This window comes from Clupea harengus, chromosome 13 (genome assembly GCF_900700415.2).
Source record: "Clupea harengus chromosome 13, Ch_v2.0.2, whole genome shotgun sequence".
In the NCBI taxonomy this organism is placed as follows: Eukaryota; Metazoa; Chordata; class Actinopteri; order Clupeiformes; family Clupeidae; genus Clupea; species Clupea harengus.
The window spans coordinates 13,986,621-14,009,185 of NC_045164.1; the positions used below are offsets into that span (position 1 = coordinate 13,986,621).

At 43.8% G+C, this 22,565-nt stretch overlaps 2 protein-coding genes across 5 annotated transcripts; both read left to right on the forward strand.

Moving 5' to 3' along the window:
- Positions 1–361: 361 nt before the first annotated feature.
- Positions 362–1,803, forward strand: LOC105909641 (mucosal pentraxin-like). Its single transcript, XM_031579347.2, is given in 5 exon segments — positions 362–415; positions 639–710; positions 869–971; positions 1,280–1,294; positions 1,296–1,803. Coding segments are annotated over 4 exon segments (684 nt in total). The 5' UTR covers positions 362–415; positions 639–652.
- A 2,985-nt stretch (positions 1,804–4,788) lies between these two features.
- LOC105909630 (mucosal pentraxin-like) lies at positions 4,789–21,472 on the forward strand. 4 transcript variants are annotated; one of them, XM_042709556.1, is made up of 4 exons: positions 4,789–4,862; positions 4,964–5,035; positions 5,191–5,293; positions 20,824–21,472. In XM_042709556.1, exons 2-4 carry the CDS (start codon positions 4,978–4,980, stop codon positions 21,347–21,349), a joined length of 687 nt encoding a protein of 228 aa, XP_042565490.1. In that variant the 5' UTR covers positions 4,789–4,862; positions 4,964–4,977; the 3' UTR covers positions 21,350–21,472. The 4 variants fall into 4 exon arrangements, with proteins under 4 accessions (XP_042565490.1, XP_012693825.1, XP_031434777.1 ...); XM_012838371.3 differs by lacking the exon at positions 20,824–21,472 and adding an exon at positions 5,571–6,208; XM_031578917.1 differs by lacking the exons at positions 4,789–4,862; positions 4,964–5,035; positions 5,191–5,293 and adding exons at positions 20,064–20,131; positions 20,220–20,291; positions 20,448–20,550 and having other exon boundaries at positions 20,824–21,471.
- The last annotated feature ends 1,093 nt before the right edge of the window (positions 21,473–22,565 follow it).

Consider the following 22,565-nt stretch of genomic DNA (forward strand, 5'->3'; position numbering starts at 1 on the left):
GTTTGCAAAGCACCAGGCTAGTGCCTAGATAAATCATGACTAGAACCGATAAAAAATCCATTTTACCAGTTTATTCAGCTGTATATAAGTGACGGCGTGCTGCGCCATAAACGTCTTAACCAATGATATCAAATTGTAGCTTATGTTGTCAACGCTATGTGGACATTTTCAGAAATAAAATCAGTCGTTGCATCAGACTGCTAAGATAAAAGGGGCAAAAATAGAACAGACAGACACTTAAGGGTCAATCAGACATCAATATTCATAAATCATTGATCTTATGGAAACCGCACAGACCTGTCCTCTACCCACTCCCCTTGAGGACTAGGTTTATAAGACGGAGCCTGTCCTGGAGTTCAGTAGAAGCCAAAGAGAAGTAACAGTGTCAACCAGTCTTAACAAGGTCATAGAAAGGGTATGTATGAAAGCCTGCCTCAATATCTGCAAACACAATAGGTGAAGAAGTATGTCATTTAAAAAAATATAGTTAGTTAAGAGGAAGATTAGTTAAGAGGTAGAATTTAAAAGTACTAACCGAGTAAGAATTACTGTATTTTACCTGTCTACATACATTTTACACATCTTTGCTCTAAGTGTGTTTGAAGGAAAGGTTGGCTAAATATATAATTTCTCTTCAGTTCTCTTTTGAAAGATGCAGACGCTTTTCATCGTAAGCATCTTATTCACAGCCTGTTGTGCTGTTCCTCAAGGTAAGGAAAATAAATTAATTTAAGTTCTTGAATAACCAAATGTTAAACTACATTAATTATATCAAGCCTAACACATACCTTAAAATATTCCTCAGAATACATCACTATAATAAACACCTGATCAGATTACTATTTCCTAATCACTGTTATCTGAACAGATCTATCGGGGAAAATGTTCACCTTTCCAGTGGAGTACAATACTGCTCATGTCAGACTCCTACCATCACGAGTAAACTTTAAATCCGTAACAGTCTGCCTCAGGTTGGTGTTGGTCTATATGCATGGTTGGCTTTTGTCTGTAGTTGTGGAACATGACATGTGATGGCTGAGAGTTGGTTTTATTCTTTTTATTTATTGAATTATTATTATTACTTGTCCCCTTGATATGTTCCTTTATGAACAACGATGGACACTTGCAGGTACTTGCAAGCAATCTTCTTTTCTCTTTATTTCAGGCTCCATACCATAGAACCTATATTGTCTTCCCCTCATATTAGCATGTATCCAACAGTACACTACAAAATACTTACATGATGATCAACAGCATGCTTTTGTTGTGTTCTTTGTAGGTACCTTACCGACCTTACGAACCTACGCTCTCTTTTCGATGGCATCCCGTAGCAGTGACAATGACTTCCTGATCTACAAAACAGCAAACAAAGGCTGTTTCAATGTGTACACACGTGGCAAAATCTCTCCTTTTCAGGGCCTACCAGATGAGCCAAACACCTGGTACTCGAGCTGCAGCACCTGGGATTCCAACTCAGGATTGGCTCAGGTCTGGATCAATGGGAATCCAAGCACCAGGAAGGTTGGATTCAAAGGTAATCTGGATGGAGCCCCAAACATAGTACTGGGACAAGAGCAAGACTCTGTGGGTGGAGGGTTTAATGCTGGACAGTCATTCATAGGGATGATCACTGATGTCCATATGTGGGACTATCCCCTGTCTGCTTGTGAGCTCCAGCGGTTTGCTAGCGACCTGCATTTCACCCCTGGAGATGTCATCAACTGGAGGGCGCTTGAGTTTACCATCACTGGGGATGTTGTAGTTGAGGACAATCAGACAAATGGCTGTTTTCATAGTCAGTGATGATGACTTGATGCACATAAAAAAAATTAGCATAACTATACAAATAAAAAAATAGATATGCTATCATTGATCACCTGGTCAATTTTCATGGTTCTGGAATGTTCTAGCAATAAAACAAATCTGAACACTTTGTGGATGTCAACTTTCTTCCCCTTGTCCTACATGACATGCTTTAGTTCTGCTGTGTGCATAGGCAGTACAGTTCGATGACAACTTAAGAGTTGAACTGTAATCACAGGGTTACAGGTGGAGCATACTACTGAGGAAGAGCTGGATGAAAACACCACTCTCACTCGCCAAGATCATCGTTTCTTAACGCAGAATTGAAACATACAGATTCCAGATGAAGTGAAAGATAGCGTTTGACAAAAATCTCCTTACTAAAAGCAAACCTGCATACAAAAACAATAACAATTGTCAGCTTGTCAACTTGCTTGGCAGGTCGGGGTCAGCCCTATGTTCCCACAGACCTATGTTCCCAGATTTATTTTGAAAAATTTGTCCCGATGTTCCCACAGCCCTATGTTCTAGGGTTAGGGTTATGGTTAGGGTTAAGGTTAGGGTTAGAGTTTAGAAGCTAGCTAGCTCCTTCAAATCGCCAGCTACGGAATGGTGAACCCTTAACTACCAGGCAGGGGTAGAAATGTGGGAACTGTAGGAACATAGGGCCTAATTTTGTAATGAATATTAGAAATGTGGGAACACAGAGCTGTGGGAACATAAGACCTTATTTTGAAAAAGGTCTTAGAAATGTGGGAACATAGGGCTGTGGGAACATAAGGCTGTGTGAACATTGGGCTGTGGGAACATAGGGCTGTGGGAACATAGGCACGCTCCCGGCAGGTCTTTAACAGGGGGGTATTCGTCGTAGCTCGCTAAGCGGTTTAGCGAGCTAATTTTCAGGCTAAGATCAAAAACGCCCTTCTTTTTGGTTCGTGGAAGCAACTTTCGATAAATCACCATAGTAACATATCAATTAGCACTAACCTGCTCCAGCGCAGGCTAACTTAAGTGTAGCTGGATAAGCTTGACACACCCCCGGAAAAAGGAGGGATCCCATTGACCAAGGACTGAGATTAGATAGTTAGATTAGCGTAGGGAGAGAGTTATTTGCGATCGCCAAGATCCATTATTCCATCATGATGAGTTCTTGTATGAGCGCTACCGATTCAGCCGACAAGGAATAATTTATTTACAAGACCTTCTCGAGTCGTTTATTGCAAACACCACAGTCGAACGTTGACTGTCTTGCGCTTTTTTGCGAGTGGTACATTTTTGTAGTGTCGGCGATGCGGAGAACTAGGCACTCATAATTATATGACAGTGTTATTAGTACACCATAGCATATCATTATTGTAGAAAATGATTAAGGTGGACTCATGATAAGAATAGAGAGAAATACACACAATTTATTTTCACTGCTTCAATTTATTGCATTTGTTATTAATACATTTACATTTAGTCATTTAACAGACGCTTTTATTCAAAGCGACTTACAAGGAAATGTAAAACTACACTGAGGTAGGTGAGGGGAATCAAACTAGCAACCTTGCATTTACTAACCGATAGTGGTATCCTCTGTACCAGTCCACACTTGCGATCAGATTTTCATACATAGATATAATCCTATAAACATCCCAACACTCTGCCTCTTGTCTTGCTCTCACAGCGGTGGCGGTGTTGAATTTTGCCATGATTATGGTCTTGTATTCTTCATAAGCGTTCATGTTCATCTCCTGCTCGCCAGCGGAGAAAAAAAGAGCCCTTTTCTTTGAGTTTAGAACCATTATACCGTTAGAAAATCATTGTTTTGGTGATCCACCTTTCCTGCCTTTTGAAGTAGGACATGCACGCGCAATTGCCCTGATAAGTTTAGCCTGATTGAAATTAACCGGACGAGCCGTTGACGAACCAATATTTGCTGTTCTCAATCAGCTCACTAATGTTAACGGGCTAAAAGGACAATTGATTAACTTAGCTTCAGCCCTTACGACGAACAGGGCCCTGGTCTAATGCCGGCTCCAAAGGGATCTAACAGGCAGGCTAGTGACACCCAGTGGTTGGAGTTTGTATTGTTAATGAGCTATAATCTGCAGTGGATCTTTAATACAAATTCAAAAGACTTTATAGGGGAAGATTATAATGCTATATAGTGTCCCAATTGAATTTTTCAGCTTCAATGTAACTTGTAGTGGATTCTGTAGAATCACTGTGATTTCATTTAAGAGAGAAGAGGAAATACATTAACCTCTTGTAAAAAAGACAATGTGTGTGATCACAGAAGGCTACATGTATATGTTTTAAAACCATATATGCACAAATGGGCACTGAATGATGTATCTCTTTAAATATTAAGTCAAAATAAAAAGGTTTGTAAAAATGAATCTAAAGGGGGAAAAGTTTGGTAGTAATGGTATTATGTGGTAGCAACTATATATTAAACCCATGGAATTGTGCACTGAAAACTGAAAGCCTTGATACAGACCGGATTCTACAGGCCTATCTAAAAGTTGCCTCTCTGACAGTTAATAATAGCATTCTCAAAAGATCTTGATTTCAAATATTTTTTATATTTTTATAAATACATGTTTAGAATTCATGTTTAGTATTCATGTTTAGTGTTCATTATATACTTCAAGACACTATCCACATGTTAATACTTTCTAACTGGTCTGGTTGTTTGTATTGGTATAGATACATTTTGTAATGATTTCAGAGAACAGTAAGGTAGCAACCCTCTTCAGAATGAGTATTTCCTTATTTAGCATTTAGCCACACCCCCATCACCTTCAGCTTATCCCGGCGGGCGAGGACAGCATCAGCACCAAAGGGCTGGACAGCACCCACCCATCCAGGACCAAAACATAAACTATGCCGCATGGCCCAGGGGCGGGGTTCGGAGAACAGCCTCCACCTGAAGCCCATCAACTGCTCCACCTGTTGGGCATCAGGCTTAGTCACAGGGACTACAAAAGAGCCACCATAGTGAGCGCGAGGGAGAGTAACGTCTGGGATTTTAAAGACATTTATTTCAAGATTAGTTAAGAAGCACCAACTGAGTAAGAATTACTGTATTTTACCTGTTTACATACATTTAAAAAAGTCTTTGCTCCAAGTGTGTCTTAATGAAATGTTGGCTAAATATATCATTTCTTTTCAGTTCTCTTTTGAAAGATGCAGAAGCTTTTCATCATAAGCATCTTATGCGCAGCCTGTTGTGCTGTTCCTCAAGGTAAGGAAAATAAATTATTTTAAGTTCTTGTATAACCACCATTAAACTATATTAATAATATGACTTAACATAGACCTTAATATAATCCCCACAATACATCACCATAACAAACACCTGATCAGATCACTATTCCCTAATCCCTGTTATCTGAACAGATCTATCGGGGAAAATGTTCACCTTTCCAGTGGAGTCCAATACTGCTCATGTCACACTCCTACCATCACGAGTAAACTTCAAATCCGTAACAGTCTGCCTCAGGTTGGTGTTGGTCTATATGCATGGTTGGCTTTTGTCTTTAGTTGTAGAACATGACATGTAATGGCTGAGAATTGATTTTATTTAACTATTATTATCACTTTTCCCCTTGATGTTCCTTTTATCGACACTTGCAAGCATCTTTTCTCTTTATTTCAGGCTCCATACCATAGAACCTATATTGTCTATCTTAGCTTCCACTCATTATAGCATGTATCCAACAGTACACTACAAAATACTTACATGATGATCAACAGCATGCTTTTTGTTTTCTTTGTAGGTACCTTACCAAACTTACTCGAAACTACGCTCTCTTTTCGATGGCATCCCGTAGCAGTGCTAATGACTTCCTGATCTTCAAAACAGCAAATAAAGGCAGTTTCGATGTGTACACACGTGGCAAAGCCTCACATTTTCAGGGCCTACCAGATGAGCCAAACACCTGGTACTCGAGCTGCAGCACCTGGGATTCCAACTCCGGATTGGCTCAGGTCTGGATCAATGGGAATCCAAGCACCAGGAAGGTTGGATTCAAAGGCAATCTTGATGGAGCCCGAAGCACAGTTCTGGGACAAGAGCAAGACTCTGTGGGTGGAGGGTTTGATGCTAGACAGTCATTCGTAGGGATGATCACTGATGTCCATATGTGGGACTATGTCCTGTCTGCTTGTGAGATCCAACAGTTTGCTAGCGACCTGAATTTTACCCCTGGAGATGTCATCAACTGGAGGGCGCTTGATTTTACCATCACTGGGAATGTTGTAGTTGAGGACGATCAAACCAATGGCTGTTTTCGTAGTCCGATTTGATGCACATACAAAAATCAGCATAACTATACAAAGTAAAAATAGATATGGTATCATTAAGCACCTGGTCAATTTTCATGGTTCTGTAATGTTTTATGAATAAAAAATATCAGAGCACTTTGTATGTCAACTTTCTTTGCCCTGTCCTACATGACATGCTTTAGTTCTGCTGTGTGCATAGGCAGTACAGTTCAATGACCACTTAAGAGTTTAACTGTAATCCAAGGGTTACAGGTGGAGCATACTACTGAGGAAGAGCTGGATGAAAACACCACTCACACTCGCCAAGATCAGCGTTTCTTAACGCAGAACTGAAACAAAACGTGAAATGGGGTGAAGGGTAGCCATTTGACAAATGTGCTTACTACAACCCCAAATCAGAAAAAGTTGGAGTTAAAATTAAAACTGAAAACATTGATTTGTAAATTCTCTTTGACCTGTATTATATTTGTACATAAAACAGCACATTATTTGATGTTCTACCTCATGAATTTTTTTAAATTTTTTTAAATAAACACAATTCCATTTCTATTCTTGCAACATAGTTAACAAAAAGTTCAGACAGTAAAGCCTTCATCACTTTGTAACATTGCCATTCCTTTTCACAACATTTAAAAGACGTTTAGGGACTGAAGACACCAAGTGAAGAAGCGTTTCAGGTGTAACTTTGTCCCATTCTTCCTGCAAACAAGTCTTAAGGTGTGCATCGTTGTCACATTTTGCGTTTCAAAATGCTCCACACATTCTCTATTGGGGACAAGTCAGGACTGCAGGCAGGCCAGTCCAGCACCCATACACCCTTCTTCCTCAGCCATGCCTTAGAAATGTGTGCAAAATGTGGTTTTGCATTGTCTTGTTGAAATATGCATGGGCCTCCCTGGAAAGCATATCGCCTTGAAGGCAGCATATGTTGCTCCAAAATCTCTATGTACTTTTCGGCATTAATGGTGCCATCAAAGAAGTGTAAGTTACCTTTGCCCAGGGCACTGACACAACCCCATACCATTGTAGGTGAAATTGGTACCAGCCTCACATGGGAGTACCAGACTATGTAGGTAACTTACCCTGTGAGCAGGAGCCGGGTGAAGGTGGGTGCAATTGTGTGTAAATTGTGATACCGTCTTTGCGAGGGCCACCAAGACACACTGGTGCTGTCCTTGCAACAGCAACAATATGTTGGTAATCTCACCCGATTGGACAGGCATCAACCATTCAACACAAAGGCAGATCAATTAAGTTGAACACCTAGGGGGCGCCACACAAAGTGTAGTGTCCTCCACGTGGTCAAAAATGATAATCCACAAATCAGTCTCGTTAAATATATCAGTCTCATAAAATATATTATACTATCAATTTGGAACTCTGATTAATAATTAAATTAATAACTACAACCAAAGTTACCTTACTAATAGTATGGTTGAAGGTCATTAGAATTCTGAATAGAAGAGGTTGGCAACGTCCATTCTTGTGCAACATTAAATAAACCAGCGTATATAATCAAAGTATTTATTTACACAATGATAAGAAAATAACACACAATATGTAATCTAGCTAAATGTAACTAACCAATGAATTTAAGGAATATGTGTATGTGTGTGTGAGCTTGTGAGCTCGGGGTTGCGCTGTTAGGAGCGCGCCAGAAAGAATGTGTGTGTGTTCCTTTGTTTGATCACCGTAGTTCCGCGTGCATGTGTGTGCACGTACGCGAACATACATGTGATGTGAACAAGGACGAGCCTATATGCAGCGCGAAGTTCGAGTATTCTCTTCGCGTGTGTGGCTATGTGAAGGCCAATGTATATGTAATCGTGTGCGATTTAGATGCCATGTTAGAAGAGGGAAATGGTTAGTGATGCATGCAAGACCCGATGTGTCTGAGAAGCAATCCTAACGATAACCCAGATGGTGTGGCGAAGCCAAGTACCAACTAACAATGAAAATATATAAACAGTTACGTTCAGTAAACAAAACATATGAAACACATGAACAATGGCATGTAAACAGTCTTATGCTTAGCCAGGTTGTGAATAGCTAGGCTAGTTAAATGCCCAGTTAATGTCAGAGTTACCAGTCCTTTGGGAAAAGTGTTGTGCTGGTCCGACGTGGATGAGGCAGAGAAGAGATGATGCCGTCCGTAAATGGAGAAAGTTGTCCTTGCTGTGATGTCTGTTTCCCTGCAGTTTAGGTCGGAGGATTTGATCGCTCAGAACGTTGCAGTCTGCCTTCTGTTCCCGTTGTGTAGAGTTAGCTAGCAGGTCTATTGTTAGCTGCTTTCCTCTGCAATTTAGCTAGCAGGTCTATTGTTAGCTGCTTTCGCTAAACTTACTTCGTCTCACTTAGCAGTCAGTTGACTGAGAGATCTTAGGCGTGTGTCGGCCGTAAGACAAAAGTGAGTTCTCTTTGTTGCGAGAGAACAAAGAGAGTTGCTCTTCACCGTGTGCAGGCGATGCCTGAGGTGAGAGAAGGTCAAAGAGGCTTGCTCCTCGCGGACGATGCCCGGAGGGAGAGAGGTGAAGAGGTCCTTGCCAGGTGAGCGCCGGCAGAGAGAGAGGGTCACATCTGGGAAGACGTGCCTTTTGTTTAAGCAAAAGGGGCGTGGTCAAAGTCGCATCAGGTTGCCATTTTACGATAGGGAAAGTTTTTTGGAGGTTCAGGATGAAATCACACGCAAGTTACTGATTAAAGTCAACCACAATGGACGAATTCCATCCCAATTAATCACACAATCATAAACATATAAATGCATTTATTTCACAAGCATGAACTTTAATTCAGAATGTTATTATACACACATGGCATTTGCATCGCGATGATACAAAAATACTTTTATGATTGCCAACGCATGCATGCTTTGTCAGTGCTTGACAAGATCTGCGTAATGTCCTGTGACAATCTGCCGGTGATTTCCTTCGCATGAGTGGTACCCCATATTCAAAACGAGAGTAGGCTAAGTTAACAAATATTGCCTAGGAAAAGTTATATGCGTGATAGCCCGGTGAGCGTCTCCGCTCCGCTGCGCAAACTAAATGCTCTGTGTGTTTTGTGCCACTTAAAATATTTCTAAATTTCGGCAGGAGGACTATTTTTCGGAATATTTAGATTTCGGAATATCGGGCTTTCGGAACACTGGGCCGTCCCCCATCAAACACCCCTCATGGCAATTACCATCTCCCTCCCCTGTGGGACGTGGAGAAATACCACTCCTTAGCGAGGCGCGCTTCTGCAAACAAGCCGCAGTACGGGAGTGATTGTGAGTATGTCGGTCTGGATGTATTAACCGGGGTTGTGTGCTGAAACAGAGAGTAAAGGTGATATGACATGATAATGGATGTAATGATAATAAACAGGTGAACAGTGACAATGGTGAATTATGCTTTCAGTTCATATTGCGGTTATAGCGCGTTGCAAACAAGCAATGGCATTGCAAACAAACAATGGCGTTCAAATCCGAACTCGCCCCAAACTCTCACAGCCCATCATGCACACAGCTGCATGATATGGGTAGCTAGCGACAGACATGGCTATGCGTGTGTGTGTGTGTGTGTGTGTATGTGCGTGCAATGTCTCTCTCTCTCCCGCGGGTCAATGAGAGTACCGTCTCTTTCTCCCGCTTTTTTGTATGTGCGTGCAATGTCTCTCTCTCTCCCGCTCCTGCGGGTCAATGAGAGTACCGTCTCTTACCGCTGGGCAACGTGAGTTAATTAGTCCATGTTACTGTTCACGGTGGAAAGGGAAATTCACCTTTCCACATTTCCCTCCCCTTCTGGAGTCTCGCCACAAGGGTGGCGGGACAAAAAGTCGGCCACAATGTTCTGCTTACCAGCCCTGTACCGCACTGTGAAGCGGTATGGCTGCAGTGCCAAAAACCAACGTGTAATCCTCGCATTCCTCGCGAGTTCGGATTTGAACGCATTGGAGTCTTTCATGCGCCCCAGCCACTGCAAGGCACGGTGGTCTGTCTCCAGTGTGAAATCTCTCCCTATTAAATAATATTTCAAACTGTCAAGTGTCCACTTGACTGCCAGACACTCCAGCTCAACAGCTGCGTACCTGGTCTCCCGAGGGAAAAGCTTGCGGCTTATATAAGCCACCGGTTTCTGGTCCTCCCCCTCTCCTTGGAGTAGCACTGCCCCAAGGCCGACCCCTGATGCATCGGTCTGCACCGTAGAGGGCTCTTCAAAGTTTGGACTCTGGAGCACAGGGTCCGTACAGAGCGCCTCTTTCAAATCCAGAAACACCCTCTCCTGGTCCTCTCTCCATTGGATCTGGGGGGATCCAGTGTTTCTCGTGAGGTCTGTCATTGGTGCCGCTCGAGTAGAAAAGTCCGGCACAAACCGGCGGTACCAGCCCACCAACCCAAGGAAGGACCGGACTTCCTTCTTTGTCCGGGGCCGTGGACAGGCCTGCACCGCCTGGATCTTGTCCTTCTGTGGCCGGATCACTCCTCGGCCCAGAACATGTCCCAGGTATCTCACCTCCTCCTGGGCAAGTGCACATTTCCGTGGGTGGACAATCAAACCGGCACGCTTAATCCGCTGCAGAACCTCACCTAGATGACGGAGATGCTCCTCCCAAGTGGTGCTGTACACCACAATGTCGTCTAGGTAGGCTGCAGCAAAGGAGTCTGTGCCAGCCAAGACTCTGTCCATGAGTCTCTGGAAAGTGGCAGGCGCCCCCTGGAGGCCAAAGGGCATCACCAAGAAATGGAATAGCCCCTGTGGGGTCCGGAATGCCGTGTAGGGCTTGGCTGCCTTGACCAGAGGCACTTGCCAGTAGCCCTTACATAAATCCAGTGTTGTGATATAGGACGCTTTCCCCAGGCGCTCAATTAAATCCTCAAGCCGGGGCATGGGGTAAGCGTCAAACTGAGACTGCGCATTTACGCGCCGAAAGTCAATACAAAACCGCATAGTGCCATCCTTTTTTGGTACTAGCACCACCGGATTGCTCCACTCACTTGTGGACCTCTCAATGACGCCCAACTCCAGCATCTCCTCCACCTCTGCCTTGAGTAGTGGCAGAAGACGCTCTGGAATCCGATACATCCTCTGGCGCACGGGTGTAGTGTCCTTGAGTGGAATCGAGTGTTCCACCAGCGTAGTGTAGCCTGGCCTCTCCTGAAACAGGCCAGGTGGAATAATCCCTTCTAGCTCCCTCTGCTGTTGGGGAGTCAGATGGGACATATCCATTGTAGATGGCTGCTGACTGGTGGGGAAGAACTGTTCTGAGCTGTTGTCCTCCTCTTCCACCACAGCCTGCACCCTGAGCTGCAGTCCTGGTTTGGGCCTGCTCCATGTTTGCGCTCACCAACTCCGTCATGGCCTCCATCTTCTCCCTCATTTTGAGGACATGGCCAGGATGCTATGGGCTTCTTGTGTTTTAGGCCCTCCCCAGGCCTCCTGAAGCACATCCAAAGGCCCTCTCACGTGTCTGACAAAAAGCAGCTCGAAGGGTGAGAATCCTGTGGAGGCTTGTGGCACCTCCCGATAGGCAAACAGCAAGTAGGGCAGCCAGCGGTCCCAGTCCTTTCCATTGGCTGCCACAAACTTCCTGAGCATGCCCTTTAGAGTCTGGTTATACCGTTGCACCAGACCGTCTGTCTGAGGGTGGTACGGTGTGGTTCTGATGCCCTTGACCCCCAGCAGGCTATATACCTGCTTGAGCGTTTTGGATAGAAAGGCTGTGCCCTGGTCTGTTATAATCTCCTTTGGGATGCCTACCCTAGAAAATAGTTGCAACAGGGCCTGTGCAATGGGGCGGGCAGTCACCCTACGCAGGGGAAACGCCTCAGGGTAGCGGGTGGCATAGTCACAGATGACTAAAATGTACTTGTACCCTCCTTGGGTTCTTTCTAGAGGTCCCACAATATCCATCGCTATGCGGGTAAATGGCACCTCGATTACGGGTAACGGCTGCAGAGGATAACTGCTCGGCTTCCTGCTGCTGGTCATCTGACAGTCAGGGCACGCTTTACAGTAGTCCTTCACCTCATTGTACAGTCCTGGCCAATAAAACCTGGACGTAATCCGCTCAAAGCTCTTGGTGTGGCTCAAGTGACCTGCCCACGGGATCTTATGCCCCATGGCCAACACCTTTTCTCTGAGCTGGGTAGGCACCACCAGCTGCTCTGCTCTGCCATCATCTGGTTGATGGTACAGTAATCCCTCTTTTAGCAGATATCCTTCTCCAGCCAATGTAGGTGGCACTCCTGTGGCGACACCATCTACATGTGTGACCCTGTCATAGGCCTTCTGCAAGGTAGGGTCATCTCTCTGTTGCTGCTTCACGTCTGAAGGCAATGGTTCCCAGTCCCCCTCTGGTTGAGTGAACGATAGTTCCACTGCTCTCTCTACAGTGCCTACGAGCCTATCCTGCCTCTTCTGCCTATGAGTCTTCATGACCCTGACCTTGCTAGGAGGTGTGACCTCAATCTCTGCAAATGGCCACTCAGGCAGAGTACTCGCCGTTGCTGGCTCGACAGTCTTTTCAGGCTCTTGGGGCTGCACTTTTCCCTTGGATCTGGTCATAACCATATTAACTGGGCTGCTAGTCTTTAACAACTCAGGCAGAACTAAGATATCCTGCCCTATCACCACAGGATGGCTCAGTCTCTCTACCACCCCCACAGTCATCTAGAAAGTCTGACCCCCTACTTCCAAGTAGATACTCATGCTCATCACCATTGACGCATGCTACTCTCAGCTTCCCGTCCAGCACAAAGTCACTTTTCTCCACTAGGTTAGGCTGCACTAGGGTCTGGGTGCTCCCTGTATCCAGTAAGGCCATGACAGCCTTCCCATTGACTATGGCCGGGGTAGTCTGTAGCCTCCCCATAAGGTCACTAGCCTCCCTCTCTGGCCTTGGGATGCAACTATGGCTAGCTTTATTTGGCCTCATAGCTGGGCACTCTGGACTTATGTGTCCCTCCTTTCCACAAGAGTAACACACTATCGGGCCCTCTGCCCTTTCATACGCAGCCGTTTTGGGCCTCGCTGGGGTAAAAGACCCCCTAGCAGGCATTCTAGTCTGCTCTCTGGTCCTTGGGCCATCTCTCTGACTAAACCACTCAGACCTACCTCTGGCTACTGGTCTGGGGCTTGGCTGCAGGCGAAAGTTCTGGTGACCTTGTCGGGCTGAGACAAAGTTCTCCACCAGCTCTGCCGCTCTCTTCCCCGTCTGGGGCTGGTGCTCCTTCACCCAGACCCTGATGTCTGGTGTCAGTGTTCGGAAAAACTGCTCCATGATCAGTACCTCCGAGATGTCTTCAACCGACTTCCCCGCCGGTCTAATCCACTTCTGAAATACATCCTTGAGGCGGGTGTACAGCTCTCGTGGGGTTTCTCCGGGCCTGACGTCAGGTTCCCGGAACCTCCTCCAATACACCTCCTCATTGATTTCATACTTCAACAGGATGGCCTCTTCCACCCTGTCGTACTCCATGGCATGATTGATGTCCATCGCCACATAGGCACTGCAGGCTTTCCCCGTCAGGTATGGCACCAGAAACACTGCCCAGTCTTCCCTGGGCCAGCGATAGGCCGTCCCTAGCCGTTCAAAAGTGGTCAGATATTGCTCTATATTGTCCCCCGCTTCTAGCCTGGGAATGGCTCTTTTAGTCCAGGCCATCGGTGTGGCTGCTGCTGCTGCTGCTGGGGCTGCTGCTGCTGCTGCTGCTGCTGCTGGTTCTGCTGCCGCTGGTGCTGCTGCTGCTGCTGCTGCTGGCTGGATGGGGTCTGCATGCTGAGGCCTCGGTGGAGAAGAAGGCGGGCTCACCGGTGGTGATCACTGTTCGCTCCTCTTCCCTTCCTCAAAGTCCTCCCGGAACTGATTTAACTGGAGCTGGACACTCCTCCAGCGCTGCTCCTGTTTGAACGAGTCCTTCTCCTGATTCTTCAGGGTTTGCTCCAGTAGCTGCCGCAATCCAGCTAGGTCTGACCCCTCTGTAAGTCCCCCAGCCATCTCGGCTCTGGCACCAGTCTCCGTCTGGTTTTCCTCCGGCTGCTCAACCTCCTCCAGGTCATCTCTGGCTAGCCGTCGGTATGCCATTGTAGTCTAGTAGCCAACTAGGTGAACCCGGAAATGTTGAGTACACCAAAGTTTTTTTTGCAGAAATGTGAAGTATGGGTCCCCAGTATACAGAAACTGCCGGATGCTAATTTGCATATGTTGAGCAATTTGCATAATTAGCCAAATTAGCATTATTAGCTTAAATGTCCAGTTTTACCACATATTTTGCACTGTATGGTCAATTCCTACAATATTGGAGTCTTTTTAGAGGTTTTAGAGGATGCTGAATTCATTTCTGGCACTTTCATACTTTAAAATGGTAATTGAATAACACATTTTTATACATTTAGACACATTTGTTTTTAATTTTGGACGAAATCTAAGGTTATTTTCATGGTAAACACAATAATCTTAGATTTCAGAATCATGAGTGCTCTTGTGAATGTTAAAGCATTTTTTTCAGGGTGTAGTGAAGCTGAATCCCCTCCTAATACTTGACTCCTGATTCAAATTTGCATTTCTGGAGGAAAAAGCATTGCGATTGCAATAAACTCCTTGGGGTTAAACACCCTGTTGCCTCATGTGAGCGGTGAAGCTGAGAAGGCCGGTCTGCTTGTGAGGTGGCTAGGGTGAACAGATGTCACCACAGTCACAATGTAAACACTTTGATGGTTGTTGGGTATCACCTCTGGCACACCCACTAAACATGGTTAAACTACATCAAAAGCTGCTGGGCACCGATGTGCATCGTAACCACCAACCACATGACGAACCGGTATGTAACGTAACTCTGTTGAATGTCCCCCATGTGCGATCAACGAACTATGTACAAATATACACTATATACAGTACATGCCATACAAGACAGGCCCCGCAAGTCGCTAGGGTCATGCCCGAAAGGCAGAAAAGCTGCCCAGGTTGGTCCGCAAGTCGCAAGATCCAACGAGGACCCAGTTAAAACACCGCCAGACGCAAAAGTTAAAACTGAGTCTGGGCAACCCAGGTCAGCTCGCCAAACGCAAGACAAACCAAGAGGGCCTCACCTCTGCACCACAAAAAGCACACACTGGCTACCACCTTCAGGCAAACGGCTATGCCTTACAATTAATCAACAAAAGGCAGCCTCCTCATCTTCACTATCCTTGTTTGTTCTGTCATCATCTTCTCCAGATCCTTCATCACTCTCTTTGTGTTCTTGCTGTTGAGTGAGTATGTTGCAGCATATCCCATCATTGCCTTTGCAGGAACAATAACTGGTACAGGCCAGACCTGCAGCTGCACAGCTACACTTTGCTGATGTGCAAGGTTTCAACCCGGCTCTGCAACCACAGCTGACGACATCTAACAAAGCCGGAGGAGCAACTGGACTTGAATCCTGGGTGGGCATAATCAGTTCCCAGATATCCAAAGCCAGTGGATCAGCCTGGTCTGCTGCTTTCCATAAGAGCACCTGTAGGTGGGCACGTCTTCCATGAAGGTGCATATTACGCTCTGTAGGAGGTAGTGTTTTCAGTGCTGGGGACCTTTTGCGCTTTCGGTAAATGTCATACCGAGCTGCATCCAAGGTCACAGAGTTCCTCTGATTGTACAGAGCCAGATAGAAAGTCCTTGTTGCTTTGGTGATCTGTAAATCTGTGGCTTCTGCCTCTCCAAAACAGTGAAGAAGCTTGCCAGATACAACTCTCATGGCCTTGAGTGCAGATACATTCCCCTTCCCAACATGATATGAGGTGGTATCAAATCCTGCAAGAGCATGCATGGCCAGAATAGAACAACAATGGTCACCCAGGTTCTTTGCAGTTGCATTTATGCTGAGAACAGTGCCATTCCATTTTTCCATCTGTAGGTTAGTTGTGATACCAGCCTTCCAACACCAATAAACCATAAGCACAAAGACATCTGTGTCATCACTAAGAATGTGAACAGTTGAAGCCTCATGTCTGACAACATCTAACATGTAAGATATAACTGATATATCAGCCCCATCATGAGTGTCAATGCTGTCAGCTTTACTGACCATCACGATCTTACTTCCTACATTGAAAGTACACAGGAGTTCGCTCAGCCTTTGCTTGTTGTGTTCGACTAGGTAGAGGTGTAATCAATGAAAGCTTGTACTCTGTGGAGCTCTCCCCTGCTCTTCTTTGTCTCTCATGGTCCTTGGCAGACACCTGCGAATTATTTTGTCAAAGATGACAAATGTTTGGGTGTTGTAACAACTAAGCCGATGTCCCATGCTGGCTGCAAGATCTGCCACTGTCCCAGACGATGGCCAAACCACGTGATAAATGAGCTGAGATGCATCCACAATGACAACATCTGGTGGCTGGGGATTGCAAACTGGAATTCCAAGCTGCTGGACAAGCACTGACATATTGCCCTTTCGGAGGCATCCATTGTCATCAATGATTGACAAGGGGACTGGGCTAAGCTCATATTTGAAGAGAGAAGAGAGCTCCACTTTTCTCTGGCCTCCCACCACCAACAATCGAGCAAATAATGACTCAAGGTCACAAACAACCTTCCCACTGACCTTCATTCCCATTTTCTGGAACTTCATAGTCACTACCTTGTGAGAGATGGGTGCATTAAATGCCTCCGAAAGTGATGAAGAAAACTTTTTACACATAGCCTGGCCAATCTTCAGCGCATCCTGCACATTCACCTTTTCATCAGCCACCTGTCCATTTATGATGTGGTAGAGTAAAGTGCTCTCTGTCATGAGTGGATTTGTGTTTTCCCACAGCATCCTCACAATTTTAGAGCGGTCCTCAGCATCCAACTCCCGTTGTGCTTCACCCTCCTCTTTGTGTCTGTTGGACAGTCTTCTCTGATGCTACTTTATCACTGTACATGTCATCCAATGACTGAGAAAGATGTGAACATATGCCAAATGATTGGATCCAAACTGCAACCTGTTCAGGGTTGGTTGAAATACCCTTCATGCCCCCTGCTCCCTTCCCTTGCCTGATGCATGTCTGCTCCCCAAACATATCTGCACTCACTGCAGGTGCACCATCTGAATGGCGGCACACATGACTTCCTGAAAGAAGGTCATCTTTTGCAATGGAAGGAAGGTGCTGCATTTCACGTATATGCCAAGTTATCCATCTAGACCAGGGGTGCCCAATGCGTCGATCGCGATCGACCAGTCGATCGCAAAGCTTATGGTGGTAGATCGTGTCATTTAAAAAAAAAAAAAAAATTAAATTAAAAGGTTTTTTTTATTTTTTTTTTATAAATCGCCAGATCACAACGGAAGTCATTTAAGGTTACCTTTCTTATAGAACAGATATAGCTTTTTCGTGTATTAAACAAAATAAAAAGCCTTATGTTATTTAGCTGTGAATAATGAAGGAAGCAATAAATCCGATTATTATCCAAACCCTTGAGAGCTGTTGCCATGGAGATTTAACGTTACTTTCTGTTTGAAGATAAGGTAGCAGCGAGTGTTGAAGAATGGATGACTTGAAATTGGATGACTACATTTTTTTAATGAAATTGAACAACATCAACAACTTTACGGATAAAATAAATAAACAAGGATAGCAAAACAGATTGATACGCATAGAATGAGAACGGCAGAAACGCAGGCAGGACGTCAGATGACGAGACAGATCACAGTGACACAGGCTGTTTTTTTTCCCCTCATATGTGAAGGCTGAGACATTCATAAAATGTTATTGTCTTACTGATGGTCCTTCTGTAATGCCAACAGGTGCACTGTGTTGTGGATAAGTTTTGTAGTCCTGGTAATCTTTTGTTTAGCATATTGGCAAGGTTATTTATTTTTGTTCTTGATGAATGAATGTTTGTTTATTAATCAGTTATTTTTCAACAAATAACTCAATTATGATTACAAAGAGGAAACTTTGCAACAAACACCTAAAAACACAGCAACTTTCATCTGAACTGTTTGGAAAAGCTCCCTCGAAATCAAGAATTTTAGGCCGCAACTATCTCAAATAATGTCACCAATATCACCATGATTCCTTTAAGTGTCTGTGCGTGTGTGTGTGTGTGTGTGTGTGTGTGTGTGTGTGTGCGTGCGTGCGTGCGTGCAATGTCTCTCTCTCTCTCCCGCTCCTGCGGGTCAATGAGAGTACCGTCTCTTTCTCCCGCTTTTGCTGGGCAACATGAGTTAATTAGTCCATCATGTTACTGTTCACGGTGGAAAGGGAAATTCACCGTTCCACAGGATGTAACTACGTATTGTAGTGGTTGACAAAGGTTTGCCAAAGTAATTCTGAGCCTATGTGGTTATATCACATAGATGATGAATGGCGGTTCTTGATGCAGTGCTGTCGGAGGGATCGGAGATCACGGTTATTCAGCTAAGGCTTGCGCCCTTGCCCTTGCCCTTGACGCACTGAAATTCCTCCAGATTCTTTGAATCTTTTAATTATGTTATGCACCGTGGAGGGTAAAATATCCAAATCCCTTCCTATCTTTCTTTGAGAAACATTGTTTTTAAACATTTCAATTATTTGCTCACGCATTTGTTGGCAAACTGGCGATCCTCGGCCCATCTGTGCTCCTAAATGACTAGGCCTTTCCTGGATACTGCTTTTGTACCAAATCATGATTACAATGACCTGCTGACATCATTAGTTCAAATAACATCATTATTTATTTATTTTATCTCATTACGACCCATAAATTGCCCCCGTCCCAACTTTTTTTGGAATGTGTTGCAGGCCTGAATGGCAGGAATGCTATGTATATTTACAAATAAAAGGAAGTTGACCAGACAAAACATGAAATATATTCTGCTCATACTGTTTGCAATGAAATACAAGGTCAAGGTAAATGTATAAATCACTGCTTTATTTTATTATTTGCATTTTCCATACCGTCTCAACTTTTTCTGTTTTGGGGTTGTACATACAAACCTGCCAACAAGACCAATAACAATTGTCAGCTTGTCAACTTGCTTGCTCTATTGGCGGCTCCAAAGGGATCTAAGAGGCAGGCAAGTGACCCCCAGTGGATGGAGGGTGTATTGTTAATGAGCTATAATCTGTAGAGGATCTCTAATACAAATTCAAAAAACTTTATTTGGAAGATAATAATCATACAGTGTTCCAATTGAATTTTTCTACTTCAATGTAACTTGTAGTGGATTTTGTTGAATCACTGTGATTTAATTTAAGAGAGAAGAGGAAATACAATAACCTCTTGTAAAAAAACAATGTGTGTGATCACAGAAGGCTACATGAGTATTTTTTTAAACCATATATGAACAGATGAGGTTTGAATGATGAATCTCTTTAATAAGTCTTAATAAAATGGGTCTGTAAAAATGAATCTAAATGGTAAAACGTTTGGTAGTAATGGGAGTATGTGGTAGCAACTATATATTAAGTGCATAGAATTGTGAACTAAAAAATGAAAGCCTTGATACAGACTGGATTCACCGTTAGAAGGATGATATCGATGGAGATTCTACAGGCCTATCTGATAGTGGCCTATCTGATAGTTGCCTATCTGACACAGTTAATAACAGCATTCTTAAAGTTCTTCATTTCAAATATTTAGAAATTTTTAATAAATACATTACATTGAAAAAACATGTTTAGTATTCATTATATACTTCAAGACACTATCCACATGTAAATACTTTCTAACTGGTCTGTTTGTTTATATTGGTATACAGTTTGTAATGATTTTAGAGAACACTAAGGTAGCAACCTTCTTCAGAATGAGTATTTCCTTATTTAGCATTTAGCCACACCCCCATCACCTTCAGCTTATCCCGGCGGGCAAGGACAGCATCAGCACCAAAGGGCTGGACAGCACCCGCCCATCCAGGACCAAAACATAAACTATGCCGCATGGCCCAGGGGCGGGGTTCGGAGAACAGCCTCCACCTGAAGCCCATCAACTGCTCCACCTGTTGGGCATCAGGCTTAGTCACAGGGACTACAAAAGATCCACCATGGTGAGCGAGAGGGAGAGTAACGTCTGGGATTTTAAAGACATTTATTTCAAGATTAGTTAAGAGGCAGAATTTAGAAGTACCAACTGAGTAAGAATTACTGTATTTGACCTGTTTACATACATTTAAAAAAGTGTGTCTCAATGAAAAGTTGGCTAAATATATCATTCCTCTTCAGTTCTCTTTTGAAATATGCAGAAGCTTTTCATCATAAGCATCTTATGCGCAGCCTGTTGTGCTGTTCCTCAAGGTAAGGAAAATAAATTAATTTAAGTTCTTGTATAACCACATATTAAACTATATTAATAATATGACTTAACATAGACCTTAATATAATCCCCACAATACATCACCATAACAAACACCTGATCAGATCACTATTTCCTAATCCCTGTTATCTGAACAGATCTATCGGGGAAAATGTTCACCTTTCCAGTGGAGTCCAATACTGCTCATGTCAGACTCCTACCATCACGAGTAAACTTCAAATCCGTGACTGTCTGCCTCAGGTTGGTGTTGGTCTATATGCATGGTTGGCTTTTGTCTAGTTGTAGAACATGACATGGCTGAGAATTTTTTTTCTTTTAATTATTATTATTATTATTACTTTTCCCCTTGATGTTCCTTTATGGACACTTGCAAGCATCTTTTCTCTATATTTCAGGCTCCATACCATAGAACCTATATTGTCTATCTTAGCTTCCACTCATATTAGCATGTATCCAACAGTACACTACAAAATACTTACATGATCAACAGCATGCTTTTTGTTTTCTTTTTAGGTACCTTACCGACCTTACTCGAAACTACGCTCTCTTTTCGATGGCATCCCGTAGCAGTGCTAATGACTTCCTGATCTTCAAAACAGCAAACAAAGGTCGCTTCGATGTGCACACACGTGGCAAAGTCTCTAGTTTTAGAGGCCTACCAGATGAGCCAAACACCTGGTACTCGAGCTGCAGCACCTGGGATTCCAACTCCGGATTGGCTCAGGTCTGGATCAATGGGAATCCAAGTACCAGCGGCGTTGGATTCAAAGGTAATCTGGATGGAGCCCCAAACATAGTACTGGGACAAGAGCAAGACTCTGTGGGTGGAGGGTTTGATGCTGGACAGTCATTCGTAGGGATGATCACTGATGTCCATATGTGGGACTATGCCCTGTCTGCTTGTGAGCTCCAACGGTTTGCTAGCGACCTGAATTTCACCCCTGGAGATGTCATCAACTGGAGGGCGCTTGATTTTACCATCACTGGGGATGTTGTAGTTGAGGACGATCAGATAAGTCGCTGTCTTCCTAGTCAGTGATTTGATGCACATACAAAAATCAGCATAACAATACAAAAGTGAAAAGTCAATTTTCATGGTTCTGTAATGTCTTATGAATAAAAAATGTCAGAGCACTTTGTATGTCAACTGTCTTCCCCTTGTCCTATGTGAAATGCTCTAGTTCTGCTGTGTGCATAGGCAGTACAGTTCAATGACCACTTATGAGTTGAACTGTAATCCAAGGGTTACAGGTGGAGCATACTACTGAGGAAGCGCTGGATGAAAACACCACTCACTCGCCAAGATCACCGTTTCTTAACACAGAATTGAAACCGAGGTGAAACGGGGTGAAAGCTAGCATTTGACGAAAATGTGCTTACTACATTCAAACAATACCAATTCTGGAGCCAGTCAGTCTTTTGTAGGTCTGATGAGTGACCTTCACATGTGGGACTTTGTTCAGGCATGTGCATGAACAACTTTACTTTCACTCCAGTAAGGTCCCATTGCTTGCTCTATCAGAGGCCATAGCTTGCCAAATATGAACTGCATAACTACTGCTAGATTATTAAACATCCACCAGAGGGCAGCATTTGCTTAAACATAACACATATTGGAAAAATAGAGTGCTCTATTTTGCTAGATTGGAAGAGTAATTTTATCAGTGCTCTAAGTAATCCAGTGTTAGTTATGGGATCTTAGTAAACTTTCTATTCAACACAAATGTTTTGAAGCCGAAATAAACATGGATGAGAAAGGACATAAGGTTTGAGGAAATAAGCTGACTGACTGACTTCAGCTGATCTTCATCCTCAGTTTGACATTTTTGAAACATTTTCTAAAAAAAGATGAGAAGTTCAGGAATGTACAGACCACTGCAGTTTTGCTGTGCATTTTACAGCAGTTGCTATCATTTTACAGCAGTTGCCAATATTTTACAGCTGTTGCCATCATATGCTTCAGTGATTTCAGTGAAACCTGACAATAAACAAATATTCCTTTCAAATATGTACTCTCACACACAGAGATGATCTTTCAGTACTCTCACACACAGAGATGATCTTTCAGTACTCTCACACACAGAAATGATCTTTCAGTGCTCTCACACACAGAGAGATGATCTTTCCATGGTAGAGACGTGACCAGAGATCATGCCATGTTAAGAGATTAAACAGCATGAGTTGGGCCTTGGCCTAAGACATTGCACCAGGTCTGGCTTGATAATAAACCAATAGCAATTTCTCCACACAAGTTC